This window comes from Rousettus aegyptiacus, unplaced genomic scaffold, assembly GCF_014176215.1.
Source record: "Rousettus aegyptiacus isolate mRouAeg1 unplaced genomic scaffold, mRouAeg1.p scaffold_m13_p_4, whole genome shotgun sequence".
NCBI classification, from domain to species: Eukaryota; Metazoa; Chordata; class Mammalia; order Chiroptera; family Pteropodidae; genus Rousettus; species Rousettus aegyptiacus.
This window is the reverse complement of record NW_023416307.1, coordinates 54,028,827-54,051,698: the sequence shown is the minus strand read 5'-3', so window position 1 is coordinate 54,051,698 and position 22,872 is coordinate 54,028,827. Positions and strand designations below refer to the sequence as shown.

The 22,872-nt window shown below is 35.6% G+C and overlaps 1 protein-coding gene across 4 annotated transcripts in view; it reads left to right on the top strand.

Moving 5' to 3' along the window:
* Window positions 1-22,872, top strand: part of SLC15A2 (solute carrier family 15 member 2) — a 39,427-nt gene that overhangs the window by 1,882 nt on the left and 14,673 nt on the right. Inside the window, exons 2-17 of one of the 4 annotated variants that reach the window (XM_016119946.2) lie at window positions 132-219; window positions 853-994; window positions 6,454-6,546; window positions 7,667-7,766; window positions 9,550-9,640; window positions 9,909-9,986; window positions 15,330-15,412; window positions 15,889-15,975; window positions 16,149-16,238; window positions 16,331-16,375; window positions 17,432-17,464; window positions 18,313-18,401; window positions 19,796-19,877; window positions 20,434-20,568; window positions 21,456-21,620; window positions 21,775-21,821. In XM_016119946.2, coding sequence (XP_015975432.2) covers window positions 132-219; window positions 853-994; window positions 6,454-6,546; window positions 7,667-7,766; window positions 9,550-9,640; window positions 9,909-9,986; window positions 15,330-15,412; window positions 15,889-15,975; window positions 16,149-16,238; window positions 16,331-16,375; window positions 17,432-17,464; window positions 18,313-18,401; window positions 19,796-19,877; window positions 20,434-20,568; window positions 21,456-21,620; window positions 21,775-21,821 — 1,448 coding nt within the window. Of the gene's footprint in view, window positions 1-131; window positions 220-852; window positions 995-6,453; window positions 6,547-7,666; window positions 7,767-9,549; window positions 9,641-9,908; window positions 9,987-15,329; window positions 15,413-15,888; window positions 15,976-16,148; window positions 16,239-16,330; window positions 16,376-17,431; window positions 17,465-18,312; window positions 18,402-19,795; window positions 19,878-20,433; window positions 20,569-21,455; window positions 21,621-21,774; window positions 21,822-22,872 lie in introns of those variants that run through there. The other 3 variants (XM_016119962.2, XM_016119971.2, XM_016119952.2) reach the window with 3 other exon arrangements.

Genomic DNA, 22,872 nt, shown 5'->3' with positions numbered 1-22,872 from the left:
TACCATTGCTTTACATTACCTATCGTGGTGATTTAAAATAAATGATTTTCTCTGTTATGGAAAAATCTAGTAGTTTAAATTGGGAAAGAGGGTGGCGCTCAAGGCTGAACCATTGTCTTTCTGATTCATAGAAAATCTGTGGCTCGAACTATCCCCTGAGCATTGTCTTCATTGTGGTGAATGAATTCTGTGAGCGCTTTTCCTATTATGGCATGAAAGGTAATTTTGTGTCTCAAAGTCTTGCTCATCTCCACCCCATGTTTGTAACATCTGGTCTTCTTGTATGTACTTCTTTCCCTTATCCAATTCTTTCTGACTTCATCCAAATTGGTCTTTTCCTTTGGCCAGGGCTGCCAATAAATGCCTCATAGGGTTTCACCTAGTAATTCATACAGGCGAAGAACAAAAAGGCCTAATAGAAACCAGAACACAGGCTGTAAGAATATAAGTGGGAAAACACTCATCATCTGAGTTCCAGCGTTCATATCTGTTCCTCATTTCTTTGATTTGGATTGTCACTGGGAAGGAGAAGGAAGGGATTTTGAAAGAAGCACCATGTTATCTTTCTGACTAGCCTAAGTGATACTATGTGTGCACATAGACTGAAGGAAGGAATATTGTATTTGTACACACCCATTCACACCATAAGCATCATCCCATTCACAACAGCTTCCATGGGCCCTGCTTCTACTGGCAGTCACCCCTCAGTCACTTCAGTGATAGGAATATTGAAGATCGAAATCAGCTTCAAAGACCAGAAATCAAATGCACTTCCTCCCTAAGTCACTTTAATTGTGTCTTATTTTGCCTCTTCTTCTTATTTTTTTTTTTTTTTTTTTTTTTTTGCCTCAGCTGTGCTAACCCTGTATTTCCTGTATTTCCTGCACTGGAATGAAGACACCTCCACATCTGTATACCATGCCTTCAACAGCCTCTGTTATTTCACTCCCATCCTGGGAGCAGCCATTGCTGATTCATGGTTGGGAAAATTCAAGTAAGGAAGATGGAAGATCACATTTCCAGAAGCTTCACAGATTAATTGTGCAGAGGTTATCAGTTCTAGCCTCTTCTTCCAAGCAAGAACATATGTCATTTATGATAAATAAGAATCTCTCTAAGACTGAAACACAGAAAGGCTATTTCTTTTCATTATTAGTTTTTCCAATATTTTTTACATCTTTTTCAGTAAGGAGTTACTTTGTTTTTCTTAAATTTAATTTTAATCTTCTATTCTATAGTTTAGACCAATTCTTGTTTTGATCTCAGTAGCAATAAAGATTGCTACCCACCAGAAAATTTATAATTTTAGAGACTTCAATGTCATTATTTGATCTACTCTCCATATTGAATCGTTCCAACTCCTTTAATATCTTCTCATGGGTCCCTCTTTTCAGCTCCTTTACCCTCTTTTTCTTTTCTCTAACATCTTTATATAGTTTCCTTCTTAAGAATACAGTTTTATGAGTTAGAGTTATGGTCTTTTCAGTTCAGTATCTTTTGAGTCCCTGAAAATAGCACCAAGAGAAAATTATAGGATAATGTTATACTTGTCCCCTGTAACATTATCCTCATAGGCTAAAAGATGAATCTTAGATATCCATCACCCAGTTATTTTCTCTGGACTTATCATCTAGAAATTTGTCTAAATTAGCATTTCTTAAAGCACATTCTGTTGAAAATCAGATACAATATACATAGGATACAATGAGTGACGATATGTAAGAAGTTAAAGATTTCCTGCTGAACAAAGCTAAAAATGTTTCTTTACTGCATGACTCCTTGTAGCCTTTAACATGCTAATATGCATTGCAAAATCTCCAAGAAAAGGTTGTGGCACATAGTGTTTCACAAACTTGTTTGATCATGGAATATTATTTCAGGATATCTTATAGACCTAGTGTTCCAAGGAATCCTCTTAAGAAAAACTGGTTTATAACTCACTTTGGCCTATATATATTCATTTTCTAAAGTGTATAATCCGCACCTTCTCTACAGCTACAACCACAACACAGTACTAAACACATTTTGACTTGAGAGAAGAAGGATGGTAGGTGAAATCTATGTTTGCTTCTTGTGTAGCATTAGTTACCAAGTCCATCCAGATAGGGGGTTGGTACCATTTGCAGAATAAACAGTGTAAGCCGTGGTCTCTATTCAGTTATAGAATATATGACTTGTACTTTATTCTTTAAATGACTTCCTTTAAAATTGAAGATGTATATAGCTCTGAGATTTGGTGAACAATAGCTTCCTGCTTATTTCAGGGAAATTTAACAACCTCCACTTATGCCCTTGATCATGAGCCTTTTGAAGTATTTTTAAATTTTTTAATTCTATTTTTTTCTTGAGGTTTACTTAAAGTACATAAATCTAAAAATCTTAAATACACAGTTAGATGAATTTTAACATACGTAACGCATTTACCTACCTCTCTCTCCCTAGGGTTTTTGTACTGTCAATAGTCCCCTCTCTTGCCTTCAAATTCTCCCTCAGAAATGGTCATTTTCTCTACCTAGAAAAAGGTACAAATTTCTGATATCTTTAAACAAACTATGTTAACCCTCCTTTTCCTTTCTTCTTTGTCTTATTATAATTATCTCCAAATTTTTAAAAGAATCACCTGTATTTGTTGTCTTTCTTTCTCACTCTTCATTATAATTCCTTCAGGTAGAATAATATAATGTATTGTAATAGAATCCAATTAAATTCAATTTAATCTGATCAGGTTAATTCAATAAATGTTAACCAAATATCTCTATTTGAAGAAACATGGGGGATAAAGAGATGAATAAGAAATAAATACCTGCTTCACATTATTCATGTTCAACTAGCTTTAATACAGAGCAGATTGTGGTAAGTACAATAAAATATAGCATAAATCATCTCTTTATCCTATTGAAATTCCTCTCTCTAAGATCATCGACAGTGATCTCTTTGTTAACAAATTCCAGGGGTCTTTTCTAATAATTGTTACTCACTTTGAACTTGTTTTTACATTACAGCGTGTTTATCATTTCTATATTCTTGAAATTTCCCTGGGCTTCTTTAACACTGTGTTTTCTAGTTCTCTTCCTCATACTTTTTTTAGATTCTTCCATATCTGGTTTCTCTTTTGCCTTTTGTTTACTTCACTGTTTTCTGAATGTAGGCATTTCCTTAGGGTTTATTTTTTACTCTCTTCTCTTTTTGCAGATTCTCCTTCAGCAAACCCTGTGTTGTCAATATTAGCTATTGCAGATAGCTCTTCAAACTATGTAATCCTAACCTGTCATTCAAGTTCTATTATGCATTATAACTGCATATTGACATTCATCTCCTGGATGTTTTGCTTTATCCTCATTTCCTAAACCTGTTCTTTCTTCTAGCTTCCCTATACCCCACATTCAATCAGTTATCAAATTCTATCAATTCCATTTCTATAATATCTCTTACATTTAGCCCTCTTCAACAGTGAATCTCACTACCATTACTTGCCACTACTCTAGTTTTAGTCTTCATTACCTCTAAATTGGGCTATTGAAATGGATGCCTAAAATGTTATCATTGCTTCCCATATCCTTTTCTTATAGTTGAACCTCTACACTACTGTCAAACTAATCTTCCTAACAGAAATCTTTGTTCAGATTACTACTCTGCTCAAAATTTCCTGCTGACTAACTCATTGTCCACTAATGTCATCCCAACTGACCTTTCTGCTCCTATTGTCATACTTACTCCCTTTCAAGAATGTTTACTGGAGAAAAATAGAATACTAATAATATTTGGCTCACAATGGCCAGTATATCTTTTTCATGTCTGCTTGCACTGTTTCTATTTCATGGAATCTCCTTCCCCCTATTCTGCATTGTCCTAACCTGATAAGGTTCAGTTCAAATGCCACCTACGCTGTGTAGTATTTGCTGTCCCTCACCTTTCTTTACTAGCCAGAAATAGTCTACTCTCCTGTGAACTCCTTGTTTTTTTACCCTCATGTGACATTTACCAAACTCCATCTTGTCATAATTATTTGTGTATAAATCTAATATCTGCCAAATACTTATTAGAAAACAAAACCTCCTTTATATTTTCATCCACAACACCTAGAAGAGTGCCTGATAAATATTTCAATGAATAAATTTATTTACCCTCAGATATTCAGATACAGGCATAAGATAGAAGATAAGTGTGGGCAGGCATGAAGATGACTTATCTCTAGTGTTGGTTTTTATGACCTGTGACCCATGGCTATCAGTCTGGACTCACCTTGACAGTCACTACAACCATTTTCTTAAATGTATTTATTGCCAAATATGCTTCTGGATGTCTCTCTACACTTCTCTTTTCTCTTTCTCTGAGTAAGCTCCTCCTATCATTTTTGTCTTATCAGAGCTGACTCTCTTCATGCTAGGTCTCTTCCTCTGCCATCACTGTACCTTACTTCTTCACAGCTCCTAAGCTCTAATTAAAAATAGCTCTGGTGATGAGATAAAATTTAAGAGTGCTTCCTCTTCCCTTTTCGTTTTCCATATTAACTCGTTCATGATAAAACTGAAGGAACACCAGACTATAAGTTAGAAAGCAGAAGTTCTAAACCTAACTCCAATGAATACTAAATGCAGCATAACTTTATGAATGTCCTTTTATGTGTCTGAATTTCACTTTCCCCATTTGCAAATGAAAGATTGGTCAAGTCTATCTAAAACAATTAAGTGTCAAATGATTGGAATTACAAAGACCCCAATGATCCCATTTCAAATGTGGAATTTCCAATCCTGTTAACTTCTTTCTCCTTTTGTTAAAGTTGCCTGTCAATACCGGTCTCTCTTATATTCTTCATAACCTAGACTAATTCCCTGAGTTTACGACCTACAAGGCTGCCTATTTTCCTCTACCAGTGGCCCCAATTTTTTTGGCACCAGGGACCAGTGTTCCTATGAGAATCTAATGCCTGATGATCTGAGGTGGAGCTGAGGCGGTGATGCTAGCGCTGGGGAGTGGCTGCAAATACAGATGAAGCTTTGTCTGCTTGCCAGCCACTTATCTCCTGCTGTGCGGCCTGCAGCCCAGGGGTTGAGGACCCCAGCTCTAAGCCACTTACACTTCTCTCATTCATTTTGTCCAATAATCTGATAATGGTCTGATCTCCCTACTCAGATTCTGTTACTCCAGCTCAGACTCCTTTTGATTTTTCTGATGATTTAGTGTAGATCATCTCTTTTGAGTTCATGAAAGCTAGCCTTTTTTCAGTCCCTTTTCATTCCTTTTCTTTCTATTTATTCTTTTTATTCCAACAAAGATAACTTTTCTCTAGAAGATTACAAAACCTTTTGCAAAAGCCTGTCCCCTTCTTCTGATATTAAGTAGCCATGGATTAGTCACCCAACTTCTTATCTCCCACTTGTCATTATAAACCTTCTAAGATTCCTTCCCTGAAGAGCCAGCCCAGGAAGATTAGGCATTTAGAAGAGAAATCTACAACCTAAAATTTCTGTATCTCCAGCCTCTCTCTGATAACTTCATTCAATTCTTTATAGTGCACATTGGTATATAACACTTTAAAATCGCAAATGTAAAATATATAATATATCCAAGGTTCCTTCTAGTACTAACATTCTACTTATATACAAAGAGAATGCTAGTGTGGTAATTTGCATGAGGAGTATATTGTACATGTGGTAGTGTGCCATATTTCAATGTATATATTTCTACATATGTTCTTACTGGAATTTTTCACTCTTCTACTTTCCATTTGCCACTCAGATTTCTTGGAAAAACAACCACAAGGAAGTCCCTACCTGCTGCATGATCTTTATCACTAGACAGTCTGTTGAAAGTCCCTGGCTCCTTCCTCACTCTTGGTAACTTGTCTATGAGGAAACTGTGGCAGGGATAACAATTAACCCAGGTGCTCAAGTGACCAAGCTAAACCTAAGAGCCCTTTACCTCTCCATTTATCTCAGTGGTAGGGTTTAAAGAAAGTTCTTTGTATTGGCCATTTATTTTTCCTCTTTAATTGGAGTTCTTCTTGACTCCTATCAATTTCTAGAACCAAAGACATTCCTTGAGAAAAACATCTCAAAATATCCTGTTCTTCTGGTTCTCTTACTTTAAAACATCATTACTCACTACAGATTTATCCTGGTCTTGATATATATGTACCAGAGCGGGGATGCTTTGTGTATGTGTGGAATGAGAAGGGGAAGAGAGGTCAGGTATGAGAAAGGAGCTTGAAGGGAATGCCCATTCTCTCTAACACTACAAAGCACAGAGTTCCCCTCTCTCTCTTTTCCTAGTCTGTTTACGTCATTGACCATGTTATTTCTACTTGCATATTTCAGGTAACTTTTTCCTCCTCTACAACTTCCTCCTCCTGCTTTATTTATCCTGGCACTAAGAACAGGATGAACTCTGGGTCTATATTATTCAAGTTTCCGAATTCTGTTTGTAGACTGACTGATGTAACTCTTTCAACAGGACAATTATCTATCTTTCCTTGGTGTATGTGCTGGGCCATATGATCAAGTCCTTGGGTGCCTTACCAATACTGGGGGGACACATGGTACACACGTGAGTAAAATCATGGAATAAATTGAACCACTTTTCTTTCATTAGACGGGTAAATGTTTCACACATTCATTACACATTTTTTTTTTAATCAGAAGTGTCCTTTTATTTTCCACCCTTCTGTTTTATTACTAAATTGGTTAAGAAAAAAACATCATTTTATAACCAGTTGAACTCTTTCCTACTTTATCTGAACTCATTTGTATTTATTAAACACCTGTGGACTTGTAAAATGCCTAGTTAGTATCCCCTTCATAAAAACTCATCATATGCTTGAAAATCATTGTCATTATACCCTCAATGTTCTCTCACCTAATCCCCTAACCATGCATCTATACTTTACCAAGGTTAAAAAAAAAGTGTCTGTTAATATTTTCTAATAAGACGATGTAGAAGTCATATTCAAAGCTTGAATTATTTTATTTATGTGTAGTTCCACGTATTCTGATTGCTTTATCCATTTTTACTAAAGCTATTGATGTTTACAGTGCAAGAAACATTTGATAAATTTTGATGTCTATTAGTTCAGTTCATATAGAGGATTACAGTTGTTCAAGAAGCAGGTCATATGTATTTGTGTTTATAATGTACCTATTACATGTATTTATCTAATGAGTTAAGAATTTTGTTTGAAATTTAATAAATATTAGATTCCTCCTTATTGATATCCCATCAAAAATTAGTGATACTTCTCCTACTAATTATGATGAATTTTAACATTTTGTTTTGTGATTAGTGAAGGTATGTGTTATAACAGTTCATAAGATCTTTCTATTTAAGTGTCCCTTTGACTAAGACAACATGGAGAACCAGAGCTTAAATTTAAAGTTCCTTCAGTATCTGCTTCTGTCTGTTGCACGCAAGGGGTAAATGGAAATATCAGGGACAAAATTTTCCTATGTAATAATTACTTTCTGGCAGTGCCTCAGGGTTGTAAAGATCACAAGCGCTACCAAGTCTTCCTTATCAGTGAAGGCAGATGAAAAGTGCCCGCAGATTAGAAATGTAAAGGAGATCTTTGCCCTTATATACTTTTTTTTTTTAAATTCCTGGAGCTCTATATTCAATTTCTAATGTTGTTTTTAATATCAATATGGTTAGTATTCTCACCTCTCCATTTCAGAGTCCTGTCATTGGTTGGCCTGAGTCTAATAGCTTTGGGGACAGGAGGTATAAAACCCTGTGTGGCAGCTTTTGGTGGAGACCAGTTTGAACAAAATCATGTGAGTCCTGTTATTCCTGTATTCTCAAGAATGTAAAGCAGACTTTAGAAAAGGTGCCTGACCAGTAGCTGTTTGCCAAGATTAAAGTAATTCACTGGTAAGATGATATCTAAGGAGTTATGTTCCATTCTTGGTACTGGTTGTTAACAGAGAGAAAAACTGGAATACATTCAAAGGAAAGTGACTATGGTGGTTGTTGGACTAAAAAATATATCTTATGAAGAAAGGTTGAGGGAAATGGAGATTTAGCCTGGATAAGATATGAACGAAAGAGAATATTATAGCTCTCTATAGATATTGGACAGATGAGTGAAAGCCATAGGAAACTAGTATGTTGCTTGACAGAAGGAAAAACTTCAAATATTCAGCATTTGAAGTAGTGAGTTCACTCTCATTTGAGGTATTTAAGAAGAAATGTAGTAAGCATTTGGGGAATAGGAGAGGATGAATGGTGTAGAGATGATTTAAGCATCTCTAGCTTTGAGATTCTGTGAAAGGAGAAAATGACCATTTGGAATAAAACAGAATGAGTTTCTATAGATGAATTTGTCTATGTGATCATCCCTCTTTTCCTAAATACTTTGCATTGTCAATGGAGGGAGAAAAACAGTATGAATAAGGTAAAAAGGGGCCCAGTGAGGAAGCAGTTATGAATAGGCAAGGGAAATAGTTTATTCTTATGTCAGCCAACATTTCTGGCTTCTTCTCTTTTGCTCTCAATGTTCTTTTTTGTCTGTCTTCATATATCTATTTCTTCATCTATAGCTATTTATTATGCTTCTAGGCATTCTCTCTCTGTTCTCTCTGTGTCTTGTCTTTCTGTGGTCATAACTCAAATGGAATCTTACCCTCTAGAACATTTGAGTTATATTTTATATTCCTTATCTGCCTGAAGGGGCCATAGATTATAATTGCCTCCTGAATTTAGAGAAATAACTAAATTTTGGCAATGAGATTCTCTGCATAATTAACTATACAAATAGATGAGGTGGAATAAGGTTTAAATGGAGACCAGAAGAGGAAATGAAACATACCATAATAGAAAATGAGGAAGGACAGATTATGCTAATGTGTAAGAATGAGGCAGCATTAGCAACTTTATTTGAAAGTTGCTTCATTTGGTAACTGCTCCAAAAAGATATTCAATAATAGGACAAACCCACCTCCAGGTTTCCACCAGCCATGGACATTCTTTAATACTCTCTGGCGGAATTCCCATAAGCACTAGATGAATTACCCTGCTTAATCAACAGTTTACACCACTGTCCTATGTTTTAATACTATTTCTACCACACATTCCACAAAATCTGTTATTTAACTCAATCATTCACTTAATTTGGTCATTAAATATTTGTTGACTCTATAATATTTGCAGGTGCTATGCTAGGTAGTAGGAATTACAGAAATGAGTGATCTATGATTTCTGCCCTAAAGCAACTCATGACCTACAGAACGAAATAGGCATTTAATGCACAGAAATTAATATTAGGATAGATACATATAGGATGTAGTAGTGACATGCTATACATGATGATCATTTCTGCCCAAGTAAAGGAGTCAAAGGATGTTAAAGATGCTTGTACTGAGGTTTGAAATATGGGCAGTTGTTTGTCTGGGGTCGGCCAGGTATGTTTTAAAATATCTAATATCATATTCAGACACCATGGAGGCAATATCTAAATTTGTCTCTGTGTATATACATACCTCCAGCTAAATATGAACATAGGATGGAGGGTGGAGCTAAGAGGCACATTGAACTGATGATTCGTCTTGTTTGTTTCAGGAAGAGGAACGGACTAGATACTTCTCAGCCTTCTACCTCTCCATCAATGCAGGAAGCTTGATTTCTATGTTTATCACACCCATGCTTAGAGGTTAGAATCTTTTCTGAGGGACTTTGTATAAGACTTTACTCTGGCCAGCCAAAAAGCTGTTCAAGACTTTCTGCTCTCCATCTTCTTTTATAAGGGCTTAAAACCTGAGAGAATTTCTTTCAATCTTGATCTGTCTGGCCTAAATGAAAGACTATGGATTAGGCGATGGGTGGAAGGAGGACGTCTGTGTTTACAACCTCAAATACCTAAGCTTGTAGAATAGAACCTCAAAGACTCAAGATTCAGGGTTACTTTTTTATTTCTTTAGGAGGTGTACAGTGTTTTGGGGAAGACTGCTATGCACTGGCTTTTGGAGTTCCAGGATTGCTTATGGTAATAGCTCTTGGTAAGTACAGTGGGGAAGAGGAAACTAATAATCGTCAATGCCTGTCATGTATAAAGCATCATGTTAGCACTTTATGCAAACTATTTTATTCAATCTTCAAATCCTTTTTGGTAGGTATAACTGTAGGGGTTTTCCATAAACATTGGGAATAAATTAAATGAACGAAGTCAGAAAACTTTTTTTAAAAAGAGCTCAAGGTAACACAGCTTATAAGATTCCTGGAGAGCTTTAAGAAAGACTGATCCCCGGGCCCAATGTAGGACTAATTAAATCAGTTTATCTGTGGGATAGGGCCTGGGTATCCATAACTTTATAAATATCTAGGTGATTCTAATGTGTAGTCAGGGTTGAGATCCACTGGTCTACACTATAATATATGAGGAAGCAAGGAAGGTATAATTAATCTTTTCTGTCAAACTAGTTTATTTCATCTGTTATTTATCTGGTAATTAGAAGACATTTTTAATTCTTTGTGCCTTTTAAGGTAGCTTCCAGGTTTAGCTTTTTCTGCCCTATTCTGCAGTGCTCCCAAAGAGTTTACTTTTGAGCAAAGAGTATAAGAGGAGTTGGATAAGTAAGTGGAAATTCATGCAACTTAGAACAAGTGGCATTCTCCACTACTGAGAACTCAGTAATAGAAGAAAAGGGACATGTAGGTTACTTAGTTTATGCAGTCTAAGGGGAAACTTGGACATAATTGTTTCTAATCATTGACCTGGAAACCTGTTCTCACTCTGAGTTTTTGGGTGACACCCCCTTGGAAGATGTCCAATCCAAACACCAAAGAGCTCAATGGAGAGAAAAAAGCCCAGAGATTCAATGTTCAGTCTGATTACTTTCTACCAGAGGTGTGGCTAGTAGTAATACTCAGATTCCAATTCCAATTCCAAGGAAGTTTATGGATTATTCCAGGAAAGCTGTGATAATACAGTTCCTATTTCCTTCTTCTTTCGAAGCCAAACATTTCCCCAAATATTTTCCTTGTTTTCCAGCGATTAGTACTATGTCTCTTTCTCTGGATCATTGTACAATAATAATGTTTACGTATCAGAGTAATTATGAAAATCAAAAGAGATGCTGCAAGTGAAATTTTTTATAAATTATGAAATATGAAACAAATGTTAGCTGTCATTATTAGTCAGCTGCTTCTGTGTTCTATCTAATAAGTCAGTCCTCTCAGCTTTCACTGTAATTTAATTTATTCATTTATTTTTTATTCAGCTATTCAACAAATATTTATTTAATGTACCTATTATGTGTCAGATTCTGTGCTAGGTATTGAGGTTACAGGGGTACATGAGATAGCCACAGAGTTTGCGCTTTCTTTTTTTTTATAGTGACATTAGTTAACAAAATCCAGTACGTTTCAGGTGTACAATTTAGCAGTACGGCATATAAATATACATATACATATATATATTGCATTGTGTGTTCACTGCCCATAGTTAGATTTCTTTCTGTCACCACATATTTGACCCTATTACCCCATCTACCTCCCCCACTCCCCGCTACTGTCTGGTAACCACTAGTCAATTGTTCATGTCTATGAGTCTCTGTTTCTTTGTCTTGTTCCTTTATTCCTTTTATGCTTATATTTCACATATAAGTGATATCATGTGGTTTTCAACTTTTTCTGTCTGGTTTATTTTACTTAGCATGATTATCTCAAGGTCCATCCATGAGTTTATGCTTTCAAAAAACTTATATAGTCCAGGAGGAAGAGGGAGACAGACAAGTAAACAGAAATTTACAATATACTATGATTAGTGTCACAACTGGATATGTACAGTGAAAGCTATCAGAACACATAGTAGGTAAGTAGGGATGAATGACTAAAACTTTGAAGGTAAAAAAAGATTTGTCTAAAGAAAAATATCCGAAAACTAAAAGATTAACAGTAATTAATCAAAGAAGAGGTTAGAAGTGAAACAGCAATAAGACATCCTATCTGTAAGACAAAGAGGTAAGAGGTAATATGACCTATTCGAAAACCTTAAAAGAATTCAGATCACCTGGAACATAAATGAGAAAAATAAACAAGAGAAATTGACAGAAATCAGATGATGAAGTTCCTTTTAAGTAATTAAGGAATTAGAACTTTATCAAGAGGACAGTAGAGAGCTATAAAAGGATTTTGAGCTGAGGAGTTATTGTTGGATTTTTATTTTACAGTGGTGTTTCTAACTATAATGTGGAGAAAGAATGGGTTAAGGGTGAGTCAAGGATACATTTATTTGATTACTGGTCATTAAATTTTAAGTTCAAGGTGAGTGCTTCACTCAACTCACCTTGTCCTGGTCCTGGTAGATTGACAAAACTTGAAATGATTAGATATATGAAGTGAGAGAGAACATAAGTCAAAGTTGGATATTGGATTGTGATTTGACCAACTGGGTAGATAGTGGGATCATTTACTGAGGTAATGAGGGAGAATAGGTTTAGAGTGATACCAATTAATTTAGTTTGGACATATTACATTTTAGATATTCTTGAAAGATATAATTAGAGTATCAAGCAGTTACTAGGAAATACAAGTCTAGAACTCAAAAGAAATAGCTCCAGATAAAAATTTGGAGCTATTAGTATATGGATAGAAATTAAGCCAGGAAAATAGTTAAAATAACAAAGAGATAGTATGAATAAGGTAAAAAGAGGGCTAGGATAGAATTCAAAGAATACAAGCATTTAAAAGACAGACAAAAAGGAAAAGCCCACAAATGAGACAAAGAAGGAATGGCTAAAGTGGTAGTAGGGCTATTTTGGATACAAAAGGATTTCAAGAAAAAAGGAAATCAATCAGTGACAAATATTACTAAGTGGGAAATTGAGTTTAGGGTAAAAAAAATTCATTATATATAGCAAAAAGGTTATTGATTTGGCGATATCAGTTATGGTATATTGTATATGGTATATTGGAGTTTTGAGATTGATTAGAATAGATTAGGTATTGAATAAGAGATAAGAGATAAAGAAGGGAAAACAGTAAGTATTTATAGCTGAAAAGTGACATAGAGTCAAGAGGATATCAAGCATACCTGAATATTATTGGGAAGACTCCAGTAGAGAAAGAAGTTGAAGATGCAAGATGAAGACAGTATATGAAAGAAGATAGGGGCTCTGTAATAAATCTGGCAAGTCCAGTGACCAAAAAGTAACCTCATAGAGTAACCTGATCATAATTCCTAACTAAGCAGGTCATAGCGTGTAGTAATTTCTTTAGTAAAAGATTTATCTTTGCCTTAAGCAAGCCCTGTCCATTGTTTTCATGCATCTAGGTTAACATACCCTGAAATGCCTCCTTTCCAGACCCCTTGTAGGTATAACCACCCTCAGGTATAACCACCCTCAAGTGGGCCCTTAATCTTGTTAACTATCCTGTAATTTAATCCCTATTTTGCTTTCTCCCACTCTCATGTAATCTTCCTTATGTTCTCTCCCTAATAACAAATGTATAAAAGGAACTGCAAAACTATCATTCTCCAGAGCATTTGAGTTCTTACTTCTGGGCATTATCAGTTTGGCTCAAATAAATTAAAAAAATTCCCTACAGGTTTAGAAGTTTCTTATGTTCACACAAAGAAGATTGTAGAGAAATTCAAGGTCCCTACTCATCTTGTTTAGTCAAATGGCCTTGAAATTTAAGTTTAACTTTATCGAGTTCATTACCAGGCCTTCCTTTTATCACACCAATGTCACTATTGAGACCATAATTCCTGAGATTTCCAGCATCTTTCTAGGATCATTCTTAGTTTCAGGAGCAGTTTATTTCCTATCCAAAATCTTCCTTTTGTCTAGATACCTCTTTATTTGCTTACTTGTCTCCCAGCTTTAGCATTCTTTCCCTGAACTATTTTTTCTATCACCAATAAAAAGGCTGTTGTAAGTAAAGGGTACTATTTGGAGAAGCTTTGGGGAAACTGAGAGGATGAATAAAGAAAAAGTGGTAGGGTGACTCTAACAGCAAGGAATAGAGAAATTAGAAAGTGAAGATAGGATAAAATAAGGTGATTGAGGCATCTCAAGTATAAGGATGTTGGAAAATTCTACTGGTCACTGAGAAAGGCATCTTTGGGAAATGATCTACTAGAGGGGCACCTTCTGGTGCTAGAAAATCCATCAAGGAGGAAAGTACATCTAAGGATAGCAATATGGAGTCTTCCTACAGATTTTGTTAAACTTAATCAAGTTGAAAAAAATCACACTTGACAATTGTATAAGTAATATCAGCTCATTGATGATTATTTGGGAAGTAAAAGAAAAAATAAAATAAAATTCATTTATGATTGGCTGTGGAGATGAGATTAAATAAAGGTGTGGGTTAAGGGAAAGAGAATATACTTCAGAGCAGAAACATATAGACTAGAACTGTTTGTAGGAATGATGAACAATGCTTAGAGCATAGGATACCTAATGGAGAATAATGAAACATAAAGTGGGAAACTGTAAGTTGACATGTGCTCCCTTGTGGGCAGTGGCCACGTCTTTTTAATCTTTATTCCCAGTAGAGTCTAGCACAATGAATAATGCAAGAATGAGTAAATGAGGTATTTTATGGAGATTAAGAGCATAGATTTTTTAATTAGGTCACAGGTCAAAACTGGCCTAAATTTAAAAAATCTATGCTCTTAACCACCATAAAAACTGTAGTTTCTGGCAGTTTTTAGCTTTGCAACCTTGAACAAGTTGCTTAATTTCTTGAACCTTCAATTTCTCAGGTACAAAATGAGAATAGTGCATATTTTGTCAGGTTAAATCAATTAATATATATAAAACGCTTAATACTTTACACATAACAATAGATCTTCAAGAAATAGTGATAATATTCATCAGGACAATACTGAATTTGGGAAGTCTTTTATGCCAAGAGTTTGGGCTTATTTGGTAGGTCTTGAAAAGTAGGTTTTAATTTGGCATCAGATAAGAGAAAGAAGGGATCGGGGATTGAGAAACTAGTTGTTGGCCTTTTTAATAATCCAAGGAAGAAGTTGTGAGGTCCTAAATAAGACCATAGCCATGGTAATGGAAAAGAGGAGGCAGACTGAAGAAAGAAGATAAATGAAAGTTGGTAATATATCAGATGTAGAGATGGAGAAAGAAGAGAAATGACTTCTATTTCTGTGATTACCGGAAAGTCTCAACAGATAGCTCTCTAATAACTGATAGTTTTATTCTTTTCTTGGCTCCCATAATTATTATAACTCCAAAGTCAGGAACTGTTAAGTGAATTTCTGCCCTTTATGAGATCTACCAGTCACTCCTACACTTCAGCAGTCTGTCCTTAGGATTGACATACTGGAGATGCAAAATGAGAAGCTAAGAAACTTGTCTGTATATCAATTGCAGTTGTGTTTGCAATGGGAAGCAAAATGTACAAAAAAACACCTCCGGAAGGAAATGTAGTGACTCAAGTTGTCAAATGTATCTGGGTAAGTCCATGAATTGTTTACCTGCTTGTTTCAATCAAAGGGAAAGAGGTGTTATGCTGAGCACACAGGCCTTCAAACATGAGTATACATTTTTTTCAATGACCTCAGTTCTACATCTGTGCTTTTTGCCAAACTGAGATTAATCAGCCTTCCTCTGTTCCCCGTTTAACCATTAAGTAAGTAAGTAAGTAAATAAGTAAGTAAGTAAGTAAGTAAGTAAGTAAAATAACTGTTTTTTTTTTAATTGCCAAAAACTTCTGAAATGTAGTTATATATGTTACCAACAGGATGTAAGGATAGATAAAATTATATCTGAAATATTCTGAAATTCAATGTCCGAATAAATCAAAGACTTGGAATCAAAATCAAAGGAAGTCACTTAAAGTATGCATGTTTGAAGGAAAGGATGATGAATTGGAAAAAGACAGGGGGTGGTTTCTTTTTGTCTCTTCTCCCGTATCTATGTTCTGCTCTAGTTTGCTATTTCCAACCGATTCAAGAACCGTTCTGGGAACATTACAAAGCGACAGCACTGGCTAGACTGGGCAGCTGAAAAATACCCAGTAAGTTGGAACTGCAAAAACATTTTATACCTCTGTAGCATCTTTCTTAATGTCCAAAATTATTCTCTCTTGCTGCATTTAACCTCTTCTCTTACTGTTCTGGGGTACTTCTACTCCAAGGAAGAAAACCATGTATGGCAATTCAGCTGGCTCATTCTTTCCCTTTTTTGCAGAGGCAGCTCATTATGGATGTGAAGGCACTGACCAGGGTACTATTCCTTTATATCCCATTGCCCATGTTCTGGGCTCTTTTGGAACAGCAGGTAAGAATAGTTATTTTGAAAGCCATCCCTTCTTCCAGCCACTTCCTTCTTACAGAAATGGGATGTCTCATAATAACATCTACCTGACCTAGGGCTCACGATGGACCTTGCAAGCCACCAAGATGAATAGGAATTTGGTGAGTTGAAGAGATTTTTTCAGAGAAGTCTATTTTCTTTATGATGCATATTAGGGAAAAATTAATTCGTTTATGTCTGAAAATTGACTTAAGATCATAAGAGAGGTGCCTTTAGCAGGAAAGTACTGAGTAGGCAAAATAAAGAGTGCTAATCTAGAAGTAAAAACCAGAATCTTATCTTTAGAAATCAGGGACATAAGGATGGGAAAGGTTTAAATGTATACAAGGAAGTGTTGAGAGGATAGCAAATGAAGTGATATAGACCTGGGATAGTGATTGTTTTCTTCCATCTGAGCCTGCTCTGGGGCATAGTAGGGACAGGTTTAATGGTGCTAGTACATAAATGGCCCCATCTCTCAGGCAAAGATCACAGCCAAGGACTTGGACATGGGATATTTTGTCCATGGGTATAGAAAAAATGGTAAAGTTGTTAGCATTATTTTCTCTTTTTCTAATCTCTATTCTTTGGCACATAAAATTCCATCTCTGCTCTCAATTGTGCCACTTCCTAAATCACTGTATTATTTTGCTACCATTTCAGTTGTGAATGGGATAGGGTAGAATGATGCCAAGGTCTTATTAGCTAGTCTATTTGAAGCTTGCCAAATATAATTTCACCTTTTTCTTTCCTCTGGTTATCGAGGATTTACCATGATTGAACTCTTGTTGAGCATCCTGGAGAACAACTTCGGAAACACTGTGTGTCAGTGGAAATCTTCACCCTAACCATGATGTCTTGTCCTTCACATTATTATCATCCACAACTGCTGTTACTGATGTTAATAAAAACACTCTGACTCTATTCTCTTGGAAGTTAAGGAGTATATAGTACACAGAAAAGAATATTCTGCCTTAGGCCCATCTACCTTCAGAAAACATAGCCTAAAGCCATTCCCAGTCTGTTCTTTCACAAACACTTGCAAAATGATAGCGGCCCTGAACCAAAGACCTGATGAATTTTAACTTATGCTTCTTACCTGCTAATACCAAGATTGTTGATTTAAACTTTTCCTGTCTTTAGCCATCATCTAAATTTAATTTATTATTATATTTCAGGGTTTTATTGTGCTTCAGCCTGAGCAGATGCAGGTAGGAGACTTCTCTATAGTAATGGGGATTAATTCTTTTCTCCTCTATACTTCTACCAATAGTATTAGGACTTCCAATCATAATTTGATGTTATTTTTCCTTGTATGCTGAGGAGTGCTAAACATAAGTATGAAAATAATCACCATACAATGCAATATACAAATGATGTATTATTGAATTGTACACTTGAAATCTATATGATTTTATTAACAAATGTCACCCCAATACATTTAATAAAAAGAAAAAAAGAGAAAATATTCTCCTTAAGCTCCATACTTCTCTTTCGTAGCCTTTATTAAGTAAGTACCACTTGTCCAAGTCTAGGGAGAGTGAGTTTTGAGCTCATAGGAAAAGTATAAGCATTTGTTTTTCTCTTCCATGTCAAGGTAGTATCATGGAAATACTATGAAAGAAAGTGGAAGGCTTTGTTGTATGAGCCACCAAGTCAGAATCTCTGTTTATTGGTGACTCCCAGTTCTTTTTTTAACCCCTTGTTCAAGAATTCCCCAATCTTCATTCTCTTCTTTCTTTTTCTGGCAATGACATTTTCCTTTGGGCTGTGGAAGTGGAGGAGATAAGAGAAAATGGGAGAGAAGAGCTCTCAGTTGACTGATAGGAAAACAAGTTCAGAGTGAAACTGATTCCCTGAAATATTAGAAAACTGAGGTGCTATGCAAGGGAAATAGAATCTTAGGTGTTGTAAAGGGACTGAGCTGTGGAATCATTCTGTATTTAGTATGATGAAAGTGTGTTTGAATATGAGGGAGAATGTGCACAAGCCAATGAGTACAATGGGAGTACGTAAGATAAAACACTTGTAACTAATCCTTTTTACTATGGTATTACAGGTACTAAATCCCCTTCTGGTTCTTATCTTCATCCCACTATTTGACTTTGTCATTTATCGTCTGGTCTCCAAATGTGGAATTAATTTCTCGTAAGTGCTCTTTATGCCTCTGTTGCTCCATACTGACTCAATCTTTGCCCAGTTTGATAAAGATTCAATGTCGGTCCTTTTCTATGTGGTCATCATTTATTTGGGTTTATCATATCTCTGCTTTAATTTACTCATGTTAGATTAAATGCCTATTAATACTGGAGGGTGGGAATTAGAACTAATGAATTCTTATTGTAGAGAGTCTAAATCATTACTGCAGAATTGTATGATGTTGAAAGGGTAGATCAAGCTTCCTAGAAAGTCAAGAGTATTTGAGAATAGACTCCTAAACCAACTTCATACTTTGTTTTTGAAAGTTGCCTCTTTTAAGAAGTCCAAAATCTTTGGTAACAACTAATCCCTTTTTATTTATTTATTTATTTACTTACTTACTTATTTATTTATTTATTTATTTTAGGTGAGGAAACCCTTGGTTGACCTCACAGATTGCAAGGACCTTGTCAGCTTACAATCCCTTATTTTTTTTTTTTTATTTTGTTATGCCTACAGCACCTGGTCTTCCGAGGCAGTATCCCATCCAAGTCATAACCAGGCCTGACCCTGCTTAGCTTCTGAGATCAAATGGATCAGGCTTGTTCAGGATAGCACTGTTGTAGACTAATAACTAATCCCTTTAAATCTTCTATTGTCCCTATGAAACAAGTGGGGACACCTGGTAAGAGAAGGGATAGCATTGTTCCTAATTACTGCTTTTCTTCCATTCAAAATACAAGTGTTATTCTTTATAAAGTTTGACAGAAGAGGGTTTCAAGCTTCTTCTAATTCCTGATTTAATAGCAATTTCTTTTTAATGATGACCACTTTAACATATTCAAATGGCCTTTTCTCATTTACTCATTTGTTGAGCAAATATTAGTGAGTTTAGTTCCAAGTGCCATGCAAATTTAAAAGCACAAATCTTGCCCTCAAGGAATTAATTGTTTAATGAGAGTGAGAACGAGTGGAGTGCCAGGATAATTGTTATACAAAGTGAAATGTGTAGAGAAGGAAGAGAGCTCTTTCTGCTCTCAGGGTCAAAAAAGACTTCTGAGGAAGAAAATGAGGTCATAATGTATTGTGCCTGGCAGATGGTAAATGTTCAATAAATCTGGCTACAGTATTATTATTCTTGTTATTATGACATAATGGATAGAAAAACCATCATAAACAAAGGTAGATGTGGGAAAATGTGTTGTATTACAAAGAATGGTTTAATGTAACTCAGGTAAAAGGAGAAAAAAGAAAGTGTGAAGGGGAGTGCTAGGAAATACTACAAAAATCTTCAGTACCAAATCAGGAGAGGTCTTTAACAATAGACCTGTGGGGGGGGGGGTTAGATTTTATCCCATAGAGTCTAATGTTTAGATATAATTCTCTCTCCCTTTTTTCTGCAGATCACTTCGAAAAATGACTGTTGGTATGATCCTAGCATGCCTGGCATTTGCAGTTGTGGCAGTTGTAGACATAAAAATTAATGTGAGTTCAATAAATCTTAAGCTCCTTCTTTACTCTTCTGATTTCCTGAGATCTAGCACAGTACCTATTTTCAAAGGTGTACAATAAGAATTTGTGATAAGCGAGTAGAGATACAGGGGTAGAGCAACAATGCGAAATGAGGCTCATCTCCCATCTGAGTGATTCAGAATATATTGTCAAGGAATTTCCAAACACTATATCCGAGGCATCTAGACATCTCTTTGGAAACATAGGCTTAGATGATGCCTTACCAGACACTCAAACAAATACCTTTTGGCAGATTAAATGGACACTACTAGGGAATGATGTATAAGATCACAGCTGAGTCAAAAAGTACGAAGTTCGTTAACTGGCATCTGGGCTTGCTACATTGAGCTGGTGCTTCCCCCTCAAAACTGCCTTCAGAGTTTTCTAAGCTGAATGCTTTTCAGAGGGAGAAAACTGTGTCTTCCTGACTAGATGAGCTAGGATGTCAGTGATATGAGTGAAATATGTGTTCTTGGTTTATCCAAAGGGTTCTTTGTTGATGATTCTGACATGTATTCTTTGTCCTAAGGAAATGGACCTACCCCAGACAAGTCCCCAAGAGATTTTCCTACAAGTCTTGAATCTGGCAGATGATGAGGTAAAGGTGAGAGTGCTGGAAGATGAAAACAATTCTCTGTTGGCAGTGTCCATCAAATCCTTTCAGGTGAGATAGAGACTTTAATGAATTAGAAACATTTCAATTATGTACTAAAGCAGCAACATAATTTAGTGGTTAAGAGCATGCATTTGTGGAGTCAGACTGCCCCAGTCCAAATCCTGGTTCTGCCACTCTCAAAATAACTTTGAACAAGTTATTTTATCTCTAAGCTTCAGTTTCAGCATCTGTACAATGGCAATAATTTTTATTTCAGAAGCTATTACAAGGATAAGTATTATATATAAAGGATTTAGCATAGTGTCTGGGACATTGTAAGTTTTCAATGGGTTGTAAAAGTTTGGCTTGCATGTTTTCACTACTATTACTGTACCTACTCTGAAATATTTATTTAAAAATATTTTTAATAATAAAGGTAATATACATTTATTATTAAAAATTGGGGAGTATGTAAGAAGACATAAAAATCACCTATAATTCCATCACCCAGAGATAATCACAGTGATCATTTTTGTATATATGAATAAACAAACTAATTTTTTTAAATGCTCAAACTCTGTGTGTATTGACCTTGATTTTTTTCTTAACATTAATTGCATCATAAGCAAATTTCCCATGTCCTTAGATAATATTTGGTAACATGATTTTAGTGGACACATAGTATTCCATTCTATGGATATATCATAGTTTGTTTAAAGATTTCCTTATAAGTATTTAAGGTTTATTATTATACCTATTCCTATAATGAATATCCTTACTCATAAACATTTATGCATGCCTCTGATTACTCCTTTGGTTTACTCCAAAAAACGAGATAACTAGTTTAAAGGATAATATTGAAAGCATCTGATGTAGTCGTCTGCCCTGGGATGCTCTGAGACTGTGATGCCCAAGAGGGAGTAGAAGTTGAACGTGATAGGTTTTTCATTCTATAGAAAATGCCACACTATTCCAAACTCCATTTGAAGACAAAAAAGCAGAATTTCCACTTCCACCTGAAATACCACAATTTGTCTTTCTACACTGAGCATTCTGTGGAGGAGAGGAACTGGTACAGTCTGGTTATTCGAGAAGATGGGAAAAGTATTTCCAGCATAATGGTAAGTTAAAGAATGGCCTAGGTTCCAAATTGTAATGTTAGAGTATGATGACTGGCTCATCAATATCTTACCAAGGGTATGCCTAATGAAACATTTTATGATTATTGATTCCCTATTATGAGCTATAATTGATTTTTACATTCCTCTTTTTAAGGTGAAGGATGCAGAAAACATAACAACCAATGGGATGACAGCTGTGAGGTTTGGATGTCAAGGAGATCCCAGGCCACTCTGTTCTCTTGAATCTTGGGTCGCTTCTGATCTGTGGGGTTTCAAATGAAGAGGCCTCACATTCTATTTGTCTTGTAAAGGGGTTCTCTTTCATAGGGTGTCGGAAGGCATTTTCCAGGACATTGAACTGATAGGATTGCTTTCCCATGTGGTATTCAAAAGTGACCCTGAATCTTTGTATGTCCCCTATGTGCTGATACATATATCTCTTCTACTGAGTTTTATCCATTTATCTTGTTTTCAGGAAAATAACTCAGTAATTTCCTCTCTGTGATCACCAGAGAGAAATTTAGAAGTGAACGAAATAATCCTTCATTGTTGATAGTTGAATATCTCTTATTGTTACGGTGTTTTTAAGTATAGTTTTTATTATAAACTTATAGAGCCTTCATGGTGTAATAAAGGTAACAAATTTGGTTTTCAATCCAGGAAGGCTGAAGGTCTTGTCAGACAGCCTGGGACAGTTACAGAGATGGAGCACCCAAGAGGTCACCTGCTTTCTGTGGCAACAATTTGACATGAAATAGACAGATACACATGCCTATGGCCATCAAGATTAGGTGGTTTCCATTAAGAACAGATAGGACTTCCCTGGGTCAGAGATCCATAGGATCTTCCAGAAGGAGGTGAAAGAGGAAATTTCTGAATCAGTGCAAGATTATCTAAAGTCCAGGAATCAACATTAAGGATTCTAGAGGATACTGTCCTTATTATCCCATGAGCCAGAGACCAAGGCAAAAGCTATCAACATGGAAATGTACCAAAAACCCACACTGATGACATAGTTTAGGGGCCTAGGTTCAGAAGACTAAACAGACGGGTCCAAGATTGTATGCAGACTCCAAAGCAATGATAACTTTGCATAATTCAAATCAGACTTCATTTACGAGAGAATAAATATCAGTTTTATATAAATACTGTATATATTTATATGTATATAATTATTTTTCTCAGTGGAATATCAATTGGCGAATCCCACCATTATAAAAGGAAATAAATTTGGTACACCGAAGCTGGGTAA